This window comes from Helicoverpa zea, chromosome 6 (genome assembly GCF_022581195.2).
Source record: "Helicoverpa zea isolate HzStark_Cry1AcR chromosome 6, ilHelZeax1.1, whole genome shotgun sequence".
Taxonomy (NCBI): domain Eukaryota; kingdom Metazoa; phylum Arthropoda; class Insecta; order Lepidoptera; family Noctuidae; genus Helicoverpa; species Helicoverpa zea.
The window spans coordinates 342,935-364,531 of NC_061457.1; the positions used below are offsets into that span (position 1 = coordinate 342,935).

The 21,597-nt window shown below is 40.3% G+C and overlaps 1 protein-coding gene and 2 non-coding genes across 3 annotated transcripts in view; 1 reads left to right on the forward strand and 2 right to left on the reverse strand.

Annotated features, from left to right (window-relative positions):
- LOC124631225 (mucin-5AC) overlaps positions 1 to 1,184 on the reverse strand; it is a 43,932-nt gene extending 42,748 nt beyond the window's left edge. Inside the window, exon 1 of the mRNA XM_047165481.1 lies at positions 1,053 to 1,184. Within this exon, the coding sequence (XP_047021437.1) occupies positions 1,053 to 1,060 (8 nt within the window). The 5' untranslated portion in view covers positions 1,061 to 1,184. The remainder of the gene's footprint in view (positions 1 to 1,052) is intronic.
- A 13,799-nt stretch (positions 1,185 to 14,983) lies between these two features.
- Trnas-uga lies at positions 14,984 to 15,065 on the reverse strand. The gene has a single exon. It is a non-coding gene; the product is annotated as a tRNA-Ser (tRNA).
- Positions 15,066 to 17,498: 2,433 nt separating this feature from the next.
- On the forward strand, positions 17,499 to 17,580 carry Trnas-uga. Its single transcript has one exon. It is a non-coding gene; the product is annotated as a tRNA-Ser (tRNA).
- The last annotated feature ends 4,017 nt before the right edge of the window (positions 17,581 to 21,597 follow it).

The window sequence follows — 21,597 nt, forward strand, 5'->3', positions numbered from 1 at the left end:
ATCGGCCGCGGACTGCACGGAGGAGCTAGCTCGGCGAGCGTGTACAGCTACTTCTAATCGTAACCTACATTCGGTAATACTAGTTCTAATCGAAGAACAAGTGACCCGCGAACACAATTGCTGTAATGTACCGGTATTTGGTCGCGCGTCGACGCGTGCCGTGCGCCCGCGCCGCCCTCACCCGGCCGGGGTCCTGCGAGCGCCTCCAAGGAGAACCAGCCTGACTCACGTTTAGTGGACGATGATACAACAGGTTATTGCATTGTTATTTCGGCGTTATGCATAAAATAAAATCACCAGAGGTCATTGTGTCACGAATTAATATTCCTGATGCGGAGTGATGCCGCTCAGCCTTCGCCGGCAGATGGACGTGCTGATGAGCACAGCACCACCCGGGCCCCGGCACCAGCCTCGCGCACTGCACTCGCACGCCGCACGCCGTGTGCGCCCGCACTCACACTAATCAACTCCGACATAATGGCATCTCGATAATAGGTTTTATTATACAACACCGTCTTTTATTGTGTGCAAAACTAAACACGGAAAGTAAACGACTTTAAACAATCCGTTTCAACCGTCAGAGAAACATCTGCTGATTAAGGTATTCCGGGCCTACTGCATACTCGCACCGTTCAAGTAAGTTGATCGTAGATCCTTTCAGTTAGCGAAGTAATTTCTCCAACAACCAAAGAATCTCTATTCCGTTATGGAGCACACTGAACGTGCCGGTGACTCAGTAGTCACTCGTGATTCACCTCTTCGGCTGCTATTGAAACTTCGTGACCTTTCATTGGCGTCTGTATTGAGACATTAAACTAATAACTTGCCGATACAATACAATACAAACGATTCATTCGAGGGCCATCAACGTACGACCGGCCGCAGACTCGCTACTATTGACGAAACAACACACTACTGATATAATTCAGTAAATCAAAGCGAATTTGTAAGGATGTGTGTAGTTACAATTTTCCGGAGGGAAAACACCGGTCAGGGGAAAAATGGAAATTGTTTAATAAGCGGCCGTGAGACAGTACACAGTGGGTACTCACAGGGTCATGTTGTTGTTGTTGATGTCGGGGCTCGGGGCGGAGACGCGCGTTATGTTCACAGCACAGACACGTATTCGTTATGGCGTTTAGCGCGCGGCCGCCATACCGTCCGTCCGCGGCGAGGGTTAGGACGCGAGTGGAGTGGGTGGCGGCCGGCGCGCCAGCCGGCAGCCGTGCCGTGCTGACTCCGCGCACCAGCGCCGGCTTCCGCACGTGTACGCTCTGCAGCGAGACGCCGCAGCCTACATTATGCTCCTTATCGTAACAACCATGAAATCGCTTTATCGATCATATGCTTGGAATTATGATGCATTCATAGCTAGTTAACAACTCGTTACAACAGTTAAACTAACACTGCACATAAAGAATTGTTCACTTGCTGTAACACAAAGCGCCATGTTCCAGAAAGCCTAGAATATTCCAGACGGATGACTACAAAGCTCAGGATAAATTGTTACCGAGCAATTTAGCGGATCGGTCGAGTGAGTTTAGTCTCTTTTGAGGACAAAGAAGTTAACAAAAATTGTGCGCAAGTACATGAGTTTATCCGAAACGTACTTTTTAGGAATATTTTAGGTACTATGGGATAAGTATTTCCTGCTATTTCCATGCCGAACCCTATTTGAAACATTTTGGATATAATACTCATGTAGTCAATAATTAAATATGACATTAAGTAAGTTGTCAGATGAAACTTCATGAATTCGGATGACATTAAGCCCGGCCGCAGACATCCGGTTTCCGGATACGATTTCCTGATCAGGAATTAAGCTTCGGGATTCCTTGTCACTAGCGCACATATTCGGTTTTTTTCATTCTGAATTTACATGGCCAGTACGTAAAGAGGAACCATATTGAAGGCACGACATCATGCACTATGACGAATTGATTGCTGTTGCACTTTTACTGGCGCTAAACAAGAAAAAGAGGAAACGACGTTACTGGGAACACCCGTCGAATGCTCAAAGATTATCCGAAAGTCAATTCTATTTTAAAACAGCTAAATTACGAGCATACCCAGAAGAATTATTTATTAAGTATTATAGAAAGTCCATTAAATCCTTTGATGAACTTCATAAATGTCTTTACTAACAATAATGGATTGTTATTATAAAGGCATAGATATGAGATAAATAAAAAAAAACTCATTATTTTTGGGTGTATATTTATGTAAATATGTGTACGTTTGTTAATTGTTCAATAAACAGGATTTTTTTTATAATATTTAATACAAAAATAAAAACATATACATATAAAAAGCCAGTCACAGGCGGGCTCTGAATGCTCTGATACACGTCCATTCGGAACAGGGCTACCTTGATTCAGAATGAAAATTTCCGTATGTGTGCGGCGGTCGAACCAAATTGTTCGCGAGCGCTGCGTTCGGAATGACGTCATCAGGTTTTATTCCGTTCTGAGTACCCGAACACACGGAGAAAATTTTAAACCGAATGTCAGGTTTTTTTCCGTCCGGAAATAGTAAGAACGTGTGCGCTCTTGTGAACATCTACTATATAAAAATAAGTCCGGTTTTCCTCCCTGACGCTATAACTCCAGAACGCACGAACCGATTTCCACGGTTTTGCATTCGTTGGAAAGGTCTCGGGCTCCGTGAGGTTTATAGCAAAGAAAATTCAGGAAAAACAAAAAAAAAAAATATCACCAAACAATATGTTACATAAAACGAAGCCATCTGGTGGCGGAACGGAGTTCGCCGGGTTTGCTAGTTTTGTATGAAAAAAGAGCATTTCGGTTTCCAAATCTGAATTCCTGATCAGGAAACCGTAACCGGAAACCGGATGTGTGCTGCCGGGCCAAAGTATGTTGGACTGAAAAGTACCTATATAATTTCCAACGTAACATTGTCATAATTTCAGATTTTTTTCAGGTCACAACTTGAGACTTATAGCGATTGGGAAATGGTGAATCTGCTTTAGAATATCTATTACAATCTGAGTCTGTGTTAGTTAGTGCTGATGACTCCTGTGGGTGTCCCCCGGTGCAGTGGAGCGTGCCGCCCAATCGCCCAGAACGCCGCGCACCGTGCATTATTGTATATTCGACAGTTTTACTCCACTTACTCACTCATGTTTCATTTCCTTGTTAACTATTCTAACAGTAATAAGTAATTTCTCCGATTTCTACATTATTGGGTAGATGGTTAAGTACCTAAGTTAGTAAGGTCTAAGCATATAGGTTCTAGAATCTAAAAACTTTGGCGAAAACAAATTAGTGTCACAGATACGGCTTATTTGCTCTAGCTGAAATAACTGTCGCAAACATGTAAATTGTAAGTACACATTATGTAGTTTTCAGCTACAGCGTGTATGATCATTATCGAGTTATCGACAAACAAGCTGCATGCGCGTGCGCGTCAGTCGCCCTACATAGCGACTAGCGACCTGCGCGCGCGACGACAAATTGCGCCGCACGCAAACTGCGAGGCGATGGACTTACTATGAATTTAGCAATAAAAAACTTAGGAACATAAAAATATACATAAATCTCTATGTGTGAGGACATGGCAAGATTTTGTAAATGACGAAATCCCAGGTTCGATTCCTGAGATACTCTAATTATTTAAGTGGAAGTTTAGGCAGCTCGAGATATTAGTTACCTATGAGACACAAGTGTCGTGATATTAGGATTTGGTTTAATCAATAAAGGACAAAGGAAGCCGCCCAATCTCCAAACTAATATCTTATCCACGAATAGATCACATTAGTACGGTAATTGAGTGCACCTACACAATACACATTATAGTATACATACCTTGTTCCCATGTGATTGAATCACGGCGAGGTACGGGCCGAGCCGTATGATCAGCCCACGTCGGCCACGGCTGAACATCCCTACAAGTAGCTAATGATCCGCTAATAGACATTGATGTATTGTTATTGTTACTTGTTTAGTTTATTAGTTCACCTCTGCCTGACCCCGTACAAATCTACTGAAAGTAGTAAACAGAAACACTTAAAAGCTATAAATGGCAGAATAAAAGTAGGAGCTTTCATTATTTTACTTCGTCCATGTATCTTGTATATTAATTTTAACCAGATTTTCTTGGGACTACGTTTAATTAATCACCATGTTATCATAAAATGTATTCTCGTATCAACTGGCTTTAATTGACTGCCTTTGTTATTGTGGTTTCTATTGTAGATTAAATCTAAATATGGCACACGCCCAAATGTACAGAAAGACGACATTATTGCGAGCTTGTACTCGTAAACAAAGGCCCGTCGTTCTCTTTGCTACTGTTCAAAGAGTTTATTGCAGAACCTAGTTTTTATGTAAATTGTGTCGAGTTACAAAGAGGGCGGCACTCGGAAGGTGTCGGCGGCAAAAACAAGTGAATGTCAGCTATTAGCGAGATAATTGTTTACACTGATCTAGTGGAAGATAATGGAGTGAGCTCTTATTTACACTAGTTTTATATTGTCATGGGACACGTGCTCCGTTTATACAGAGTATCGTGAGCAGATCGATCAACGTCGTGTCTGTAACTGTGTTGCTTAATGGTCATTGCGATTGATTTGGAGAATACACCTTATCTGGATGATCATCACAGCGTAATTAATGGCACTAAAAGAACCATAACTATTTTATGAGCCTAACCTAACAAAAACACAATTTAATCTTAGATATTACATTATTTAGAATTGAAATGAAGAAGATACCTCTAACAAGAAGGAAGTAGGTACATTCGACGTTGTTTGGTGATCTCATCGTCAAGACTTGCATTATTGCCTTTATCGCTTAAGTTCAGATAAAGCTTCACCAAGCCCGTAATCAAGAATAAAGGAACAAAAAGATAACATTCTTTTCATTATGATTGTTCAGGAGACGAGCTCTGACGCCGCACTTCCACCACTAAGAACCATGACGCGGCACTTTTCTACGAAACGCTCATTAACGGGATATTGCATTCACGAATTTTTACCATTTATCTACACAAGCTGTATTGAGAAAGTCAATATTTCTTAAGAAATATGGAATCAATGTTGAAGGTATTTAACCTGCCGACGCGACGCTTCGACATGACTAATTAACTGTGTGTATTTTCCTCTAAATAATTTATACATGACTAATATTCATTCCGCTATATGTATTAGAATGAGTTGCCCAAAAAGCATTACACTTTGAAAATAGTAAATTATTTATGATACAGGAACGGTCAAAATGTACAATATAGGCTACGTAGCGCGGCGTAGCAGACCGTAGCGTTCTGTAGCGTAGCATACCGTAGCGCTCGCCTTGTTAGTGCTCTATTATTATATAGTTGTTGGGATTCGCTTTAGCCTCATCATGAAATACATATATTCATTAGGTAAAAACTGTGTATTTGGAGTAACTATTTGTACTATAAAGATACAGTACAAATGTGACCTTTTAGCTATTTACTTTTAATAAGAAAGTTGACATTCTTGGAAATGGAAATTGGTGTCCGCCCTCACAATTCATAATTTCTAGATAATTAACTTAGCTTGAAAGTTAACCAAACAATTGGTTTGGGATCCACTGCTTAACAGTGTGTCCCCTACAGTTACCGATACAGACAACAGACCATAGAGATGCATTTTAAAATTAAATTATTCATCGTTGATCAGAAATTCGTTTTTGTTGAAACACCAGGCGAACAATACATTGTTAGCACGCGCCGGTGCCCGGCTGCGGGACAGCGGTGCTCAAACTTGCGAACAACAATGTTGTTCGTAAATAAACATTGATGACAAACATTAAATATCTAACTCATTTCTATGAAAAGTTATATATTGTATAATAATAAATAGTGCTAACACAATGGCACAATAGTGTGTTATGCACTGACTCAATACATAATCATAAACGTAATTGAGATACATTATGATACTGTGATTCTTATTAGCACACGCACGCTTATCGTCACCGCAATACAACGTGGTTAAGATAATATTTCAAATAATACCCGTCATAAATAATACTTAGTGTAGGTCCTGTATGATGAAGGTTGGGCACCGCTGCTCGGCGTAATCAACGGGTTGAGCAGGGCACGGTCTGTGAGCGGCGACCTTTACAAGGCAGCACCTACACACAGCGACTGTATCCATTTACCGACAAATTATCTCGTGATACATGTCCCTCATAGCTTTGTCAAAATGTTAATTAAGGGAATGCAAAGGCTCATTATGTGTGACCAATCTTTCAATAATTAATTGTGTATTCAATCATTGAAAGATTGATTAAAACTTATTCAAGAACAGTTTGTACAAAACATTAGATTTCTATTAAAAGTTTTGTTATACTAACTGATATAAGATAAGATAGCGACATCGTACCAATTACTCAATAATTACCCTACCTTACCCTACCTACATACAGGTTGTTGTGTAGGTAGATAAAAGGGATGACGGCCATGGCTAAATTAGCCGTCTGTTTTATCTATTTTGAGGTGTTATTCACGCTAGGCAGGCTCGGCATAATGCGGCGCGTGAAGGCTGAGCGCGCTCGGCCGCCCTCCGCCCGCCCAGCTGCCCGCCCAACCGCCCGCCCAACCGGAATGCGATGCAAATCACTAACAAAAATATATTTTTACTTCGATATTTTATAGAGCTTTAACAGTGTCCAATTAAAATTTTTCACTTCGATATTATTATGGTGGAATACGGGTCCAGTGGATTGAAACTAAGTAATTGCTTGGATATCTGCGCATCTGGTCTAGGCTCCCACCTGAAACAGAGAATTTCACTTTATTATAATGTTATGCTTCTATACGTTTTACTCCCACATTATCTGACATGGTAAATTACTTGTTTGTCCGCGCAAATTATGCTCTGCGTCAGCAAGACCTCCCCAGTGTTCCTGAGAGTTGTGTGGGCGGCAGGTCGTAAGCTCCGGCCATCTACCTGAACAAGCTCTCAAACTATATTAGTGCAGCGTCAGCCGAGGCGATATCGCTCTATGCCTAGCACCCACGGTCTTTGTGTACTAAGTGTATTCAATATTGATGGCTATATCCTGGCTATATTTAGTACTGGAGGAAGGAGGAAGTTTAGAGCTAGTACTTTTAGGACACAAAACTGTCTTTCGGTTACCATAACTTTCATACAGAAAGTCTACTGATAACATCCCATAGGTAACTAAATCAAAAATCTCGTAACTCAATATAATATTCTATAATTGGAAACAAAGTATCAGTGCTACATAGCGACAAGTTCTGCGCAGTCAGCAGTTTGCGCAGCGCGTGTGACAAGTGCAGCGTCAGCGGCTAATTGGGAGCGGTGTCGCATTGCACGCCGTCAGGTGCGCCCGCGCCACTGACCCAACGCTGACGCAGCATACACATCACGCGATGTGAGGCAAATGTACTAGAACATACTCTCTTATTCTATGCTTTAATAATATAATGTCACCTACTTAAAATTGTTTTTATATTCTTAGTATATTTTGAGAGGTCATATTTTTCAGAAAGACAAATATAGTAATTGCGCTAAAGTAAGCATAAGATTTATTCAACCATGCGAGATGAGGACTTAATTTATGCGCTTAGTACGAAACTCTTCATTCATCGTCTGAATACAAAGCAAGAAAGATAATCATAAACTGTTTAGGGTATTTGTTGCTGCGTGCTCGTGACAATAGACATCACCTGTGTGGCTCGAATATTTCGTGGATGACACAATAAGCTTGTGTGTCTGTTGACGCATTATCGAGAACAATCAAAGGATGCGTGCGAGTGATACGCCGATATGCGCACACGCACCGCCGCGGCGTCACGTGGGGCACACAAACAAATACGAAGGCAAATGACCATCAACTAAATCATATTTTTTAAAAGTCTAAATACAAAGTCACAATCACGAATAAAACTCATCAGTTTTAATTGGTAACAACCTAACATTAGACAAGCAATGTAATACTGTAGGAACCTAAAGGTCATACAGAAACATTTTCCCAAATTTTCCTGTAGGTTAACAATAGCCCATTTATGGCTTACGTGAAATATTCTTACGTGGAATACCTGTCGAAATGGTTCTACTGATATTACTTTACCTGAGCAATATTGTCGATTCTCAATGCATGCGGCATTACGAACATTGTGCATCGTACATTATTGCAGCTGCGTCAATGTTAATGCTTAGTTTACAAATTCTAGCGATGTCTTGGAGTTATTATAGGCGATTCCGTCATCCGCGGACACACCACTCAGATAACTTCATTTGAATGTCGTGTGCTTTGAAGTCACCTGTCTCGAGATATCTGTTACTGTGATCTTCTTGAATCACCGCTTTAGCTTAAAAAAAAAATATATAGGAATGCATATGTAGGTAGATAGTTTTAAACAAGTATTTATAGTTATGTACACCCACAGGGTACACCAGCTTTACATCTCAATTCAACTGTAAAGCTTAGCACTACTCATGGCTCAGATCGCCTTTAGAATCGAAAACAAAAAGTATATAAGTTGAAACTCGGCTTTCCAAGGGAAAAGCTTCCCTCCGCGGCAGCCTGGCGCGACGCCAGCGACAGCGGTTTAACCCAAATACACGCGTTTACGTGCTGTTGTGTCGCTGCCAATGCCCACCGACAGCTGTTCGCAGGAACGCAGTTATATCATAGTTTACAACTCAACAATTATATAAAATTAGAAAGAAAATAGATATAAATAGAACCAGGATCTCCGAAACATAATAATTTTCTTTTAATCTCGTCAGCATAAATAGACTACGAGAGCCACGCACTAACAATTATAACATGACGTTAAATCAGCTAGGACTCCTCATTTACTATATGATTGATTATGCATGCCTAAAAGTAAATGACATACACCGTTCGGTTAGACTTCTCTTCGAGTAATAATGTAAGATGTAGTGGCGGCACCAGCCAGACCGGACCGGACCGGGCGACAGCGACGATCAACTCGTTAACGACAGGTCGCTAAGCGTAACGCCAAGTTTTATTTCACCATTTTCATGCTAAATACAAGAGGTAGCTTAGGACGTCGACACACCAGCGGCATTTGTGGCAGTCGTAAATTCAACAGAGATCAATTAATTCATTTTATATTTTGATATGTTAAAAATCGCTACAATACTTGGTCATTTCAAAAAAGTAGGCACTAAGAGCTTGTCTTATTTACGTATTCCTTCCGTATAAAGTATAAAGTTATTCAAATACCTACATGGTAAACATCATACCTACATAGTCGGCTGTGTATATAGTAATGAGGGCTTTTCAGGTGATTCATGGGTTTAAATGAATTAAGCAGGCATTTCCACCGCAGGGGGAACAACCCTAAATATTCGCGCGTGTGTAACAAGCCCGGTTGACGCGTGTTATCCCGGGCGCTCGTAAAAACGTCCCGCGACTTAATTGCTTTATTTTTACGCTTTATTGGGCTCCCGGAGTCTTGGCGCTCACAACGGTACCTCGATATCTTGTATTTTTTGCCTCCGAGTGCACGATACACTTAGTTATCTGAGTTAAATCAACTGCGTGACCTGCTGCATGTCACCGCGACGCTTTTAGCAATACAAACAAAAACTCTTATACGGCAAATACAAAAGAAATCTTCATAGAATTCAAAATGCAAAGCATTTTTGACCAATTATTGTTTTATCTTAGTAATATACGTGTATTATAATAACTTCGATTGATATATACCTACTTATTACGAATATTTATAATAAAAATAAATTATCTTCCAACGGTACTTTTAGAGGTGATGTATAACTTGCAGGTGTTTAGAGGATGAGGAAAATCAAAAAAACTTTAAACATTTATTTATTACTTACTGTTCTCTGCATTGATTTTCCCTAAAATAAAACTTTAAAATAAAACGTTACACTCCGTAGCTACGAGTACATGTTTACCTGTACACAAGATGAGTTTACTATAACAATTGCTGCTCCAATTGCACTTCTACCTATTTTTTTCATGCCGCTATATTTCAGGAGGTCTATGTGACTAATATTTTTTTATACATGTATATTAATAAATTAATCAAACTGGGAGAATACAAACTACACCATACGTATTCAATTAACAGCCGTAGTTTTACTGCTACATTTTACAGACTATACTTATTCAGTTACCTATATAAACTAGCAATCAGGCTGAAAGCAGCCTATGTGCGAGTATACGGTGCTTCCATAGTGGCGCTGATTGAGTCAGGTCACGGGGCACGAGCGAACCTGAACGGACCTCACGCAGTGCACGAACTACAGAAAGTCAACTCACCTGAGTCCTTCAGTAAATGGAATAATAATTTTAGGTATTCATAATTTGTTAACAGGTGATTTTTAAATTGATCGGGTATTTTTGCTTATCGTTTCGTCGCCATTATGATAATGATATTTGAAACCCCATTTAACAACAAAGTAGTTATATGTTGGAAAAATAAATGTTCCCAGATAATGGAATGATAATGGAATGATGGATGGTTGGCTTTTTCATGTTTTACGTCTTCGGACGTATCGGTATCGGATAAACAACTGAGATACATTGGGATGCAGTTTCTGTCACAGATTTGATAAAAAAAACCTCAAAACACTATGTGTTGGTTTCAATTTTAACTTAAAGAATTTGGTTTTAGAGCTGTCCTTTCTCAATACATTTTTATTGAATAATGATGACACCGATTAGACATTTATTAAAAAAAACCCAGTGTCTAGACGTTATAGCTTGTTAGTATAGTTTCGGGTGACACGATGGGAGCTGGCAACATTGTACAACGCGCAGGTCAACCTAGCGGGGGTTACGTCACCCCGGTTCACGGAACCTATTGCCAATATCGGTACTGTAACTGGGTCACCTGTGGGTGCATCGAACGTAAACATGCGGCGCGGAGCGTGCCTCGATGTATCGGGTGCAAGTTTCGCGTCAGCAGTTTTGTCGCCGTCACCGCTGTCACCGCCGAACGCTGAGTCGGCACAGTGCGCGCCTCGTGCGCCCCGCTGCCCCGCTCCCGTCCCTGCGGCTCCTCCGCTCACCGCCGCTCGACCGCTCGATCAGCTGCTCGTTTCTGCAGCCTCGGCGAAACATCAAAATGTACGTCGTGACTACGCTAGCGTCATAGGTAGCAAAATTGATGCTACGAAGAAGCCCGTGCCCGTAAAGGGACAGAATCGGGCTGACGATGAGGGGTTCGTTACGGTGCAAAGGAGGAAGCGCCGTCAGCGAACCAACAAGAATCGTTGCGGCACGGCTCCTGTTGAGCCAAACATCAAAATTCGTGCCGCCAAGCCGAACACCCCGGTGTACATCTCCCGCCTACACTACACCACTAAGGCGGAGGACATCGTGGAGTACGTGCGTCAGAAGCTGAAGTACGCCCCGAGAGTGCAGCTGCTGGAGTCGCGCCATAACGCCAACTTCAAGGCGTTCGTGGTGCGAGTGCCAACGTGTTTCCTGCACCTCGTGTTGGACGAAAACTTCTGGCCACAGGACGTGGTGTTCCGTCGCTTCCGCGGACAAGTGCCACAGGACCGCACAGTGCCATAGTGCATAAGGAAGTGCTATTAACATAGTTTTAAGTTTTTATTTACTAACAATTTTGTATAACATATGTATGCTAGTTTTAAGGTATTTATCTATGGGCCTTTGATGCCTGAAAATAAAGGTGATTAGATTTGAATATTGGCGACACTGTGACGTCACCCGGCGACGCCTGCCTACTGATCCACTGTTATGTAATATTGCCATCGTTAGATATTCTATCTATGGATTAACTCAAATCAAACATCCTAGAGTCACCGTACCTGTAGAATAAAGGGCTGTTGAATAATAAATAATAACAATCTAAGTTGATTAAGACATTTAAGAGCACCTAATCTTTCCTTAATTTAAAGAATAAATATTCCCATTGTTTTGACATACCTATGTCATGTTACGTGTACATCTTTTGTTGGAGATCCTAAATAAAAATCGCCTTTAATCACTTGGTTACTGTTACCCTCTCAATTATGAATACCTCAGCTTTCAAACACCAAAAACCTCATTATTCTTTACGCAGATGAGTAGGTAGTTGATCTACTGCACACTTTGTCGGAGTGTCGGTCACGGTCCACGAGGCTGTATCGATCCGCCCGGCGTCGCCCGCCCAGCGCGTGTCACGGCAATATTTACTGAAAGTAGCGCCAATATCCCGTGTGCTCTTCGACCCTACTTCCTAAAATACCACACAGAATTTATACATGTTTTCTAACCTGCTTACTCAAACATTTATTTAGGAATATTGAGAAAAACATGTATACCTACCTCCTTTTACAAATAAAACCTTCTATTTTGGAGGACCATTTTTTTCGCTTGTTCAGGAAAAGTACAGAGATACTAGGTACTCATTCATTTTTTATTTCAAATATTCAATATTTGTTAAATACGCGACGAAGCATTATTCACTAGATTGGTACTTAATTTGACCACAAGTTTTATTAGAAACACAGTAAGTAGTTCCTGAAATATTCGTGTTCAATTAAACAAATAAAGAGCTCGTCAACTTTATTTATAGGTATAGACATTGTTTTAGCTAAATCAGTATCAGCTTTCAAAAGTTGATTTTTAACTATCACAATGCCATTTATCAATCACTTTTTAATTGATCTAAAACCAGCCTTTTATCAATTTATCGATACTCCAACCTCCAACAAAAATGATACTCTCAATATCAGTGATGAGCCTTATTATCACAACATATCACCCGAGCTGCAGAGTGATGACAGCTGGCCCCGCCCCCTGTCATCCATCAGTGTCAGGAGTCGCAGGTCACGGACACCGGGTCACGCGCCGCCACATATCTGCCTCTATTCTGCATACTTCATCGACGCATTAGACGGGACGTAAACATTCACCATTAGACGAAGGTTATTACGACAAAACTGACACATTGCTTGTCAAAATTCTATAATTCACCTCAAAAAGCCGAGTTGAACGATTCTACACAACCTTAGCTTTGAGCTTCGAGCTACTGCGGTCAATCAGGGTTTCAGCATTCTTAAAATTGATGCAGTAAACTAAGAACACTTTTGAGCCTGTCCTCGAAAATTTATTGCATCATTAACTTGATATAATATTATTTCTAAGTATTACTCAATCACATTTGGCGTCAGCAGATTGAAGGAATTCCCCGGTGAATGCGAATTATGCATTTATTGTAGTTTGTTCGTCAATTGTTAGCTGTATTTGTCTAATTTACTAAAATGTGTTAGGTATGTTGTATTTTGCAGCGCACGGGTGTAAATGAGGCCACGTTCAGTCACCGCAAATATGCTTAGCCGTAGCCAGCACTATTTGTAGTTTGTAATATTAGGTATTTATGATGCACCTACATCATGTACCTATGTAAAGTAATCGCTGTTCCAGACTACGCGGCGCCATACTCCTCGGCTAATAAATGGCCAGTATTAATCCACAATACTTATCTGTGAACAGAATTGAAACAAATAATGCATAACAATAACAAATCCTTCACGAATCAATCAATCGAAATAATGAAACCAGTTTATCTTTAAAATAGGTCTCTACTAATTAAGTCAACTTCTTATTGAATGCAATACCCCTTTTATCGAAATTAATCTACAAAATAAGACCAAAATCCGACGATAACAGTGAATCTAGTTTACATATTCGTACAGTATACAAATATTGTAGTATCCTGCACGTTAGACCTATTGAATGCAACATTTATAAGTCTCTAGCAATGGAACCGTTTCAATTCATACATTGTGGTGAAGTTATCCAGCCTCTACGAGACTACGGCCGCTCACTGTTTCGCGAGGAACTGTGAAAAATAACTTGTGCTTAACCTACTTCCTGCTAAACGAGACCACACATGCGATACCAAACCATACGTCTAAGCATCAGAGTGTAAATTAGAATGGAACAGCTGAAACACAACACCTACATGTAAACGCTCACAAAAATCAGAACTTTATGGGCTCATCTTAGGGTAGGGTTTCGCTTGTACATGTAAATGACTTCCATGTTTCCTTTTCCTCAATTTCCAGAGTTTGGTGAGGTCAACAACCGTGGAGAAGTCCAGTGGAGTGAGGATTGCTTCTCGACGACGTTTGTCGACGAGCGAGTCTCTCACGAGCCGGATTCAAGTATGTTCTGGAGCTTAAAAGCAACATTTACTTTGTGAGCTATGTTGTAGCAATTAAACTGAAATATGTTATTCTTGACTCATGTTTCTGTTTGGTTTTCGTATAACCAATAGCATTCGTAGACCTGTGCCTACATAAGTTTTAGCTGACGGAAGTCGACTGATCACAGTGGACAGAAGAATCACCCTTACCCTTCATTTTCCAGTCTCATTGCATTCCATTCCAAGAACAAAGACCCTCAAATTGTTTACCGACAAAGCTTCGAAAAGTAGCTAGCTAGTGTTTAAACGGAACAGTGACAGAACTGTACGCGTAGGTACAGAAACCAATAGCGGTCACCTGCCGGTTATTAGAGCCCAGTGGTTTCATGGAACCGTTGAATCACGCTCAGCGCATGGCTGATGAATTCCAGGAAACCCGATAGATAGATGCGTTCAACATTCAAAATTGCCATATTTTCCTCATAGAGTATTCTATCTCGGCATCAACCTTATCGTGGAGAATACTGATAGAACATGCGTGAGCAATAATACAAATGTAGGTTTTGCTTCTTCATGATAATGGTGAATAGAATTTTGTGCTAATCAACATAGACTAGGTAGTATGTGTACCTAATACATAACACTATGTTTAAGTTTTACTAATGCTACGAGGTATTTTATTCATTTTATCTCTGACAAGGTCACTCTATCTAAACATTTTATCATAATATTTTTTCATATTAAATTAACAAAATTACATATACGTAATATACATATTTCAAAAACTTAGAGAATGACACTAAAATAATTTAATTAAGAATACCGTACCATAAAAATAACAAATTACAAAAATACAAAGAAAAAGAATCGCTGAGGACAGGATTCGAACCTGCGCGGGTAGAACCCATTGGATTTCAAGTCCAACTCCTTAACCACTCGGACACCTCAGCTGTGGCAAGAAGTGCGAAATTTCATATTATTATCCACGTGTAGTCTGTGGACTTTGAAATGACGCAAAACATGGCGTGCTAGGCGCCGCTGTAATCTTTAGTATAGATAGACAATGCTCCTGCGCATCGATGAAAATTATAAACAATATCGATTAACCGCTGGAAGAAATCAAAATGCTTTATTATTTGGGCTATTTCACAAAAAATAACCGGGTTTCAAAAAAAAATGGCAGCAAGAGAATTGAGACGAATTACCTTATTTACTTGCCATAAAAAGAACTAGGTAAGTAATTAGTTTTATAGCTTTATAGCTTATTTTATTAGGTACTTGACCTGAACATTAACTTTTTCTTAAGCTTAATTTTGACTACTTGGGTAATTTCTACAAGATGAACTATTGAATACGGTCTACCTAAGTATATACTGTAGGTACCTTGATGAGGAATACCTCGTTAGGGTGCTTACATAAAGAAACAGGTTTCCGGTACAGACAAACCTGTACGAATCAAACAGGTAAGCTTACCTGTTTTTTTATAAGTGAGTGAATAGGATTGTATTGAAATATTATACCTGCACTGATCGGTACCTACCCGTACAGGTTTGTCTGTACCGGAAACCTGTTTCTGTATGTAAGCACCCTAACGAGGTATTCCTCATCAAGGTACCTACAGTATATACTTAGGTAGACCTGTAATAGTCTTACAAATAACTTTCCGAAATTTTACCAAAACAGATTTAGTTCATTGTTAAAAAACATGAAGGTTTTCATTGCTTTATAATGTTAAATGCACGTTAGTTCTATGTTATTAGATAACCAGCAAGGGTACCCGGGGATAGCTAGTAAAACTGAAATAAAAGTTGTATTTTTTTCACACCTCCCTAGTGTCAAATAACGGCTTTCAACTGTATTAATAAAAGAACGGCACTAAATAAGACTTTAGAGAAGAAAAATTGCTTTCAAACGCCACGAGTTTTTATGCTTCTTATTGATTTTATATCAATTTGTAAGAGCTTTAATTTATCGACAGCAGGTTTCGCCTTACGACAGGCTTTTGCGCCTTTTCTTCAATTTATTTTGCACTGGAAATCTTTCTTTTGTGCGAAGTTTGATACTGTTGAGAAAATAAATAGCTTGTTCATTACAGGACAGGTTGTTATTTTTGTTTTAGGTAATTACAGCCTACGTAGGAGTTGTTAAGATTTTAAAACAGCCAATAGGATAGGACCTCTATCATAAAGATGACGATGTCGTAAATAGGTTAGTAATAAATAACAACATAGAAGTCAATCTGATAGCGTGACGTAAGTATGCTATAGTATGAAGTATCTAGGTACCCGAAATACATTAGAGAGAAACCAATATTATTCCCGAAACAGCTGTTTAATTAAACTTCTACGGCACAATATGTGTATCTCGGTAACACAGTTTTGAACTAACACACAAAACAACAACTAAGCAAAACCTGCTTTAAGAACTAATAGAAAATGTTTCATAAGCAGAACTTCAATCATAACGAAATGGACGAATAATACCTATTTTAAATTATAAATTAAGTAGGTAAAACATTGTGGCCAGTGGGTTATAAAAACACGTTTATATCTAAGTAAAAAACATATTTAAACTACTTATAGAGTACCTAGGTATCCGTTTCGAAATCCATTACATGCATTGTAATTTAATTCAATCAATGATAAATATTTCAATATTTCGAACAAGAATAAAGGAATCACCGCAATCCTAATAAAAATCCCAAAACCTAATAGTGGTTTTGGTCCAATTCTCTCTTGGAAACTGAAATATAGTTTACGACTACTTGCGAACAATTGGAGCAATGCCTAGATCCAATTTTATTCGCATTGAACACAGCTTTGCTGCAACAACTTGCGTTCGTTGAAGTGGTAGGCGTTTTTGCCCTTCGTGCGCGGCCGTCGAGTGGTGCCGACTGGAAGAGCGCACTCACCGATACGATGCATTTGTTTCACTCTGCACGAAAAGTGCACTCAACACTCTTGCTCAGTCAAACCAAACATCTAGATACAACTCGCAAAAACAACATGTTTAAAGTTTACTATCAAAGTATTGCATGTAAGGTGTAAGTATACCAAATAAGTAAATGTTACGTGATTAGATAGTTGAGGTTGAGTTGTTGTAGTTGAGTACATAAGGTTTGCTCAATTTTATAATTCAAGTGTATGTACGGAAATACAGTGCATTAATTCCGCACACATGAATAGACAAAGTAAACAGATTTCCTTAACAATTCCATAAAGCAACAATCAGAATAATAGTAGTAACCTATTGGCGCACAATAAGAAGAAAAGCGACACATAGTTGACGATGACTACCGACACTTGAGTAAATATAAATCAGAAACAAATTAAACAGTAAATAGAACACTTTTTACAGTACATAATTGAACTTCAATAGTAACAGCTGAGGTGTCCGAGTGGTTAAGGAGTTGGACTTGAAATCCAATGGGTTCTACCCGCGCAGGTTCGAATCCTGTCCTCAGCGATCTTTTTACTAAACAAATCAATTTGTCACTCTGCACAATTTTAGGTATATTTTCTAAGTTGGAGTGTTTATGCTAGGAACTAAAAAAGCAAACAATATAGATAATAATTCTCACAGAAAGACACAGCAATACACAAAGGACGACAAGCATTTTTTTATTCAAGATTAACTTTACCAAGTTAGACGATTCGTCTTGACATAGGTACAGGTCAATTATTTGGTAAGTTTGGTACGTACCCGCATTATGGTATGACTGGGCCATAATGTTAAAGATCAGAGGTGGATTTACCGTAGTGGTTACCTACTGATTGTGGCCATGCCAACCCTAAGTTACTAATGACGTCACACTTCTTTCTTGTATTTATGTTTTCCCCCGATGTACTCCCTAGTGCAATTTCCCTCATGGACTGTCCCTATAAGTTCCCTACATGAGGTGACTGGTAATTAGTGACCGATTCTTGAACACGTGATTGTACCTGCAATTACCCAAAAAAAAATCATATTTTTTATAACCATGCATCGGGAGAAGGCACGATTGTTAAGTTCAGTTTCGGACAGCTGTTTTGCTATTGTGGTTTAAAAACGGTTTCTGTGGGAATTATAATCACATATTCAAGTATCTACTTGTAAACTCCTTTATATACTGCCCCTTTATAATAGGGGTTAAAGTATGAAATTGCCGATTTGTACTGAAAATCTAAATTGTACTTTTTTTAATTTTTAACAAACTTATTTAATCAAAATAGTTGCCATTATTATCTATATGTCGGAGGGCGCCGTAACATCAGGATGGCACTATCGTCCGACATCAGTTAGGGTAATCGTACAAAGAGATAACTCAAAGAAACTCAAAGAAACTCAAAAGTCAAACAAACTCAAAACTCAAACGTTTATTCAAATTAGTCAGAACAAAAGACAGCCCCCAAAACGCCCGCCCTTCGCCACTTCCTATGTGTTTTAGCTGGGGAGAAGAAGTGGCGGAACAAACTCCCCAGCAACACATGTCTGTCTGTTAGGTTAGAAGAACCTTTACACTTTAATTTCAAAAGACATTTTACACACTTTACAATATGGATCTACCACGGTACTACAACACTAGGCAATAACACTAGGTACACTACACTACACGTAAGGCAGTTTCGAGATGTGTGCCGCACGACGACTCAACGAAGACTGAGCTCCGCGGACGCCACGCCGACCACCACGACTCTGCCAAGCGCGCCAAAATGTTGCTTCACCGGAAACGCCACCAGAGGGCGCGCTTGCGTGACGATTAGTGTCCGTACTAATGACAGTCTCCGACACGGCCATCCTGCGTTGACCACGTCCTCGTGGTCGTTTAATCTGCAACAACACAAACACAGCACAGTATGCACAGTACAACCTCGGCCACTCCTGACCACAACAGTAACTTGTCTCATTCCAATTAAACTACACAACGGGGAAAGTAAAATACTCTACACTTCGTACTACGCTCTACACGTCGTTTATTTTATGAACCTTACAATAATCTAAGTCATCAATGTTTTAACTGCTAAATCACAACACACAAATACCAAAGCCATGTACCATCGTCATCATAACTAAAACTGTAGACATACTCCAAGATTACGGAAAACTTCAAGTAAGAAAAACTAACGCCACGGCTATCCAGCCGAAAAGCAATCACATTGCTCTCACACAAAACTTAGCACGCATGTCCACCCAGTGGACAGCCCGTGTACACCACCCCTGCGGTTACACGCTACGGTCTCCATAGACCACGACCTCCGCCAGAGTTAACCGCGCACCGCGCATCCACGGTCTACTCTTCCACCGAGAGATTCCGACTTCTAACGGACTACGGCTACGGAATAACCACTGGTACGGTCGAACACATTACGGCCGTTAGCTTAATTTACTCAAACCTTCTAAACTTGATCATCATCATTATCAACACGATCATCCATTACATCAATCTCGACTGGTACATGACCTTATGGCATTTTCCTAATCTATCGTGAGCAAATTTGTAAGTACGTTTACAATTCAAAGCTTTTAATGTGTAACGATCACCTTCCAAAACTTCGATTACTCTAAATGGACCTTTGAATTTCGGATCTAATTTTGTCTGATCAATCTAAACATTTTCAATGCAATAGAATGCTTTCACCTTGTGCGATAAGACGCGATGTTCTGGCCTGCCGCAACTCATACGGCCTCCACGACAAATCCGGGGGAGGACGACGCTCCAAACAGCAACTGCAGCGCACCTCGCCCGCCGCTTGACTAGTAGACCTCGTCCTGTTCTCCCGGCTCGGTTCACCTTAGATGATATCTGCAAAGCTAGAAATAGAAAGTGCTTAGGCAACCGATAAATATTGACAACATATGGGTCAGCAACAAACCTTCTCGTTACGTAAGATAGTAAGACCTACACACATGTTACAGATTTAAAGAATAGCAATCACTATTCAAATGAAGAAACTAGATACATTAAATGCTAAGCACGAAATCAAAGAAAGATCGGATTGCTAGTCAGACTCAACTTGTAAATTACTAAATCGCTAGGCTTCACATGACCGTTGTGTCCCTTAGCCGAGCTCTCAGCCCATTCTGGCCTCCTAGGGACCACAACCACAACCACAGTGACATGACACCAACTGTACCGCAGACTTTACACAGGTCTCTTCTTAGTCACCCCGATGCCATCACACAGGCCAACGGGTCTTTTCCAAGTCACCGCGGTATCCATCATTGGTACAACTTAGCACAAAATGTTACCAAAAGTCTATAGTCTGATGCACAATTCAATCAAATGACGCAAAAACTGAAATATTCTAACTTTAGGATATTGATGAGATCAGGTAACTAATAATTTTTAACTCTGGGATCAAACCTAGGTTCATGGTTTCTGATTCTGATTATCTACGATTCCACTAATTAATAAGCACTACCACTAAACAACGAGACTGAAACTGCCTCAAGTTTAAAAATGTCGTAAGACAAATAACCTCAACATAAAGCAAAAATGGATCGGTCTCACCGGGTTTCCACTCAACACCTCAACGCGCATGACGATGCGCACATCGCTATGGCGCGCAGTTCAGCAAGGCTTTCGCGGACGTGAAGCCACGTAGATGCACGAGCACCAACACTCCGACCTCACGATGACACGTCAGGCTCCTGGCAGCTGGGATGCTCCGCAGTAATTTTGTCGCCATATTGCACAATAACCACCGTCATTGTTGAAACCATAACCGTGGTTACCATACTTGTACCTTCGCTGAAATTCTTAATAAATCTACTACAAACTCCATTTCAAACTATCGACGTTCCATTATTTTTTTTTTTGTTAGTGGGTAGAAATTTATCTTCGCATGGCGAATTCGAAACGCATGTGGGCATTCGGATAGTATCCCACTTCTGATGTCGGAGGGCGCCGTAACATCAGGATGGCACTATCGTCCGACATCAGTTAGGGTAATCGTACAAAGAGATAACTCAAAGAAACTCAAAAGTCAAACAAACTCAAAACTCAAACGTTTATTCAAATTAGTCAGAACAAAAGACAGCCCCCAAAACGCCCGCCCTTCGCCACTTCCTATGTGTTTTAGCTGGGGAGAAGAAGTGGCGGAACAAACTCCCCAGCAACACATGTCTGTCTGTTAGGTTAGAAGAACCTTTACACTTTAATTTCAAAAGACACTTTACACACTTTACAATATGGATCTACCACGGTACTACAACACTAGGCAATAACACTAGGTACACTACACTACACGTAAGGCAGTTTCGAGATGTGTGCCGCACGACGACTCAACGAAGACTGAGCTCCGCGGACGCCACGCCGACCACCACGACTCTGCCAAGCGCGCCAAAATGTTGCTTCACCGGAAACGCCACCAGAGGGCGCGCTTGCGTGACGTTTAGTGTCCGTACTAATGACAGTCTCCGACATATACATTGCGGCCATCTAATAGGAAGGTCATTTATGCCTTTACGATAGAACTCTGAGGATGTAGACTGCACAAACTG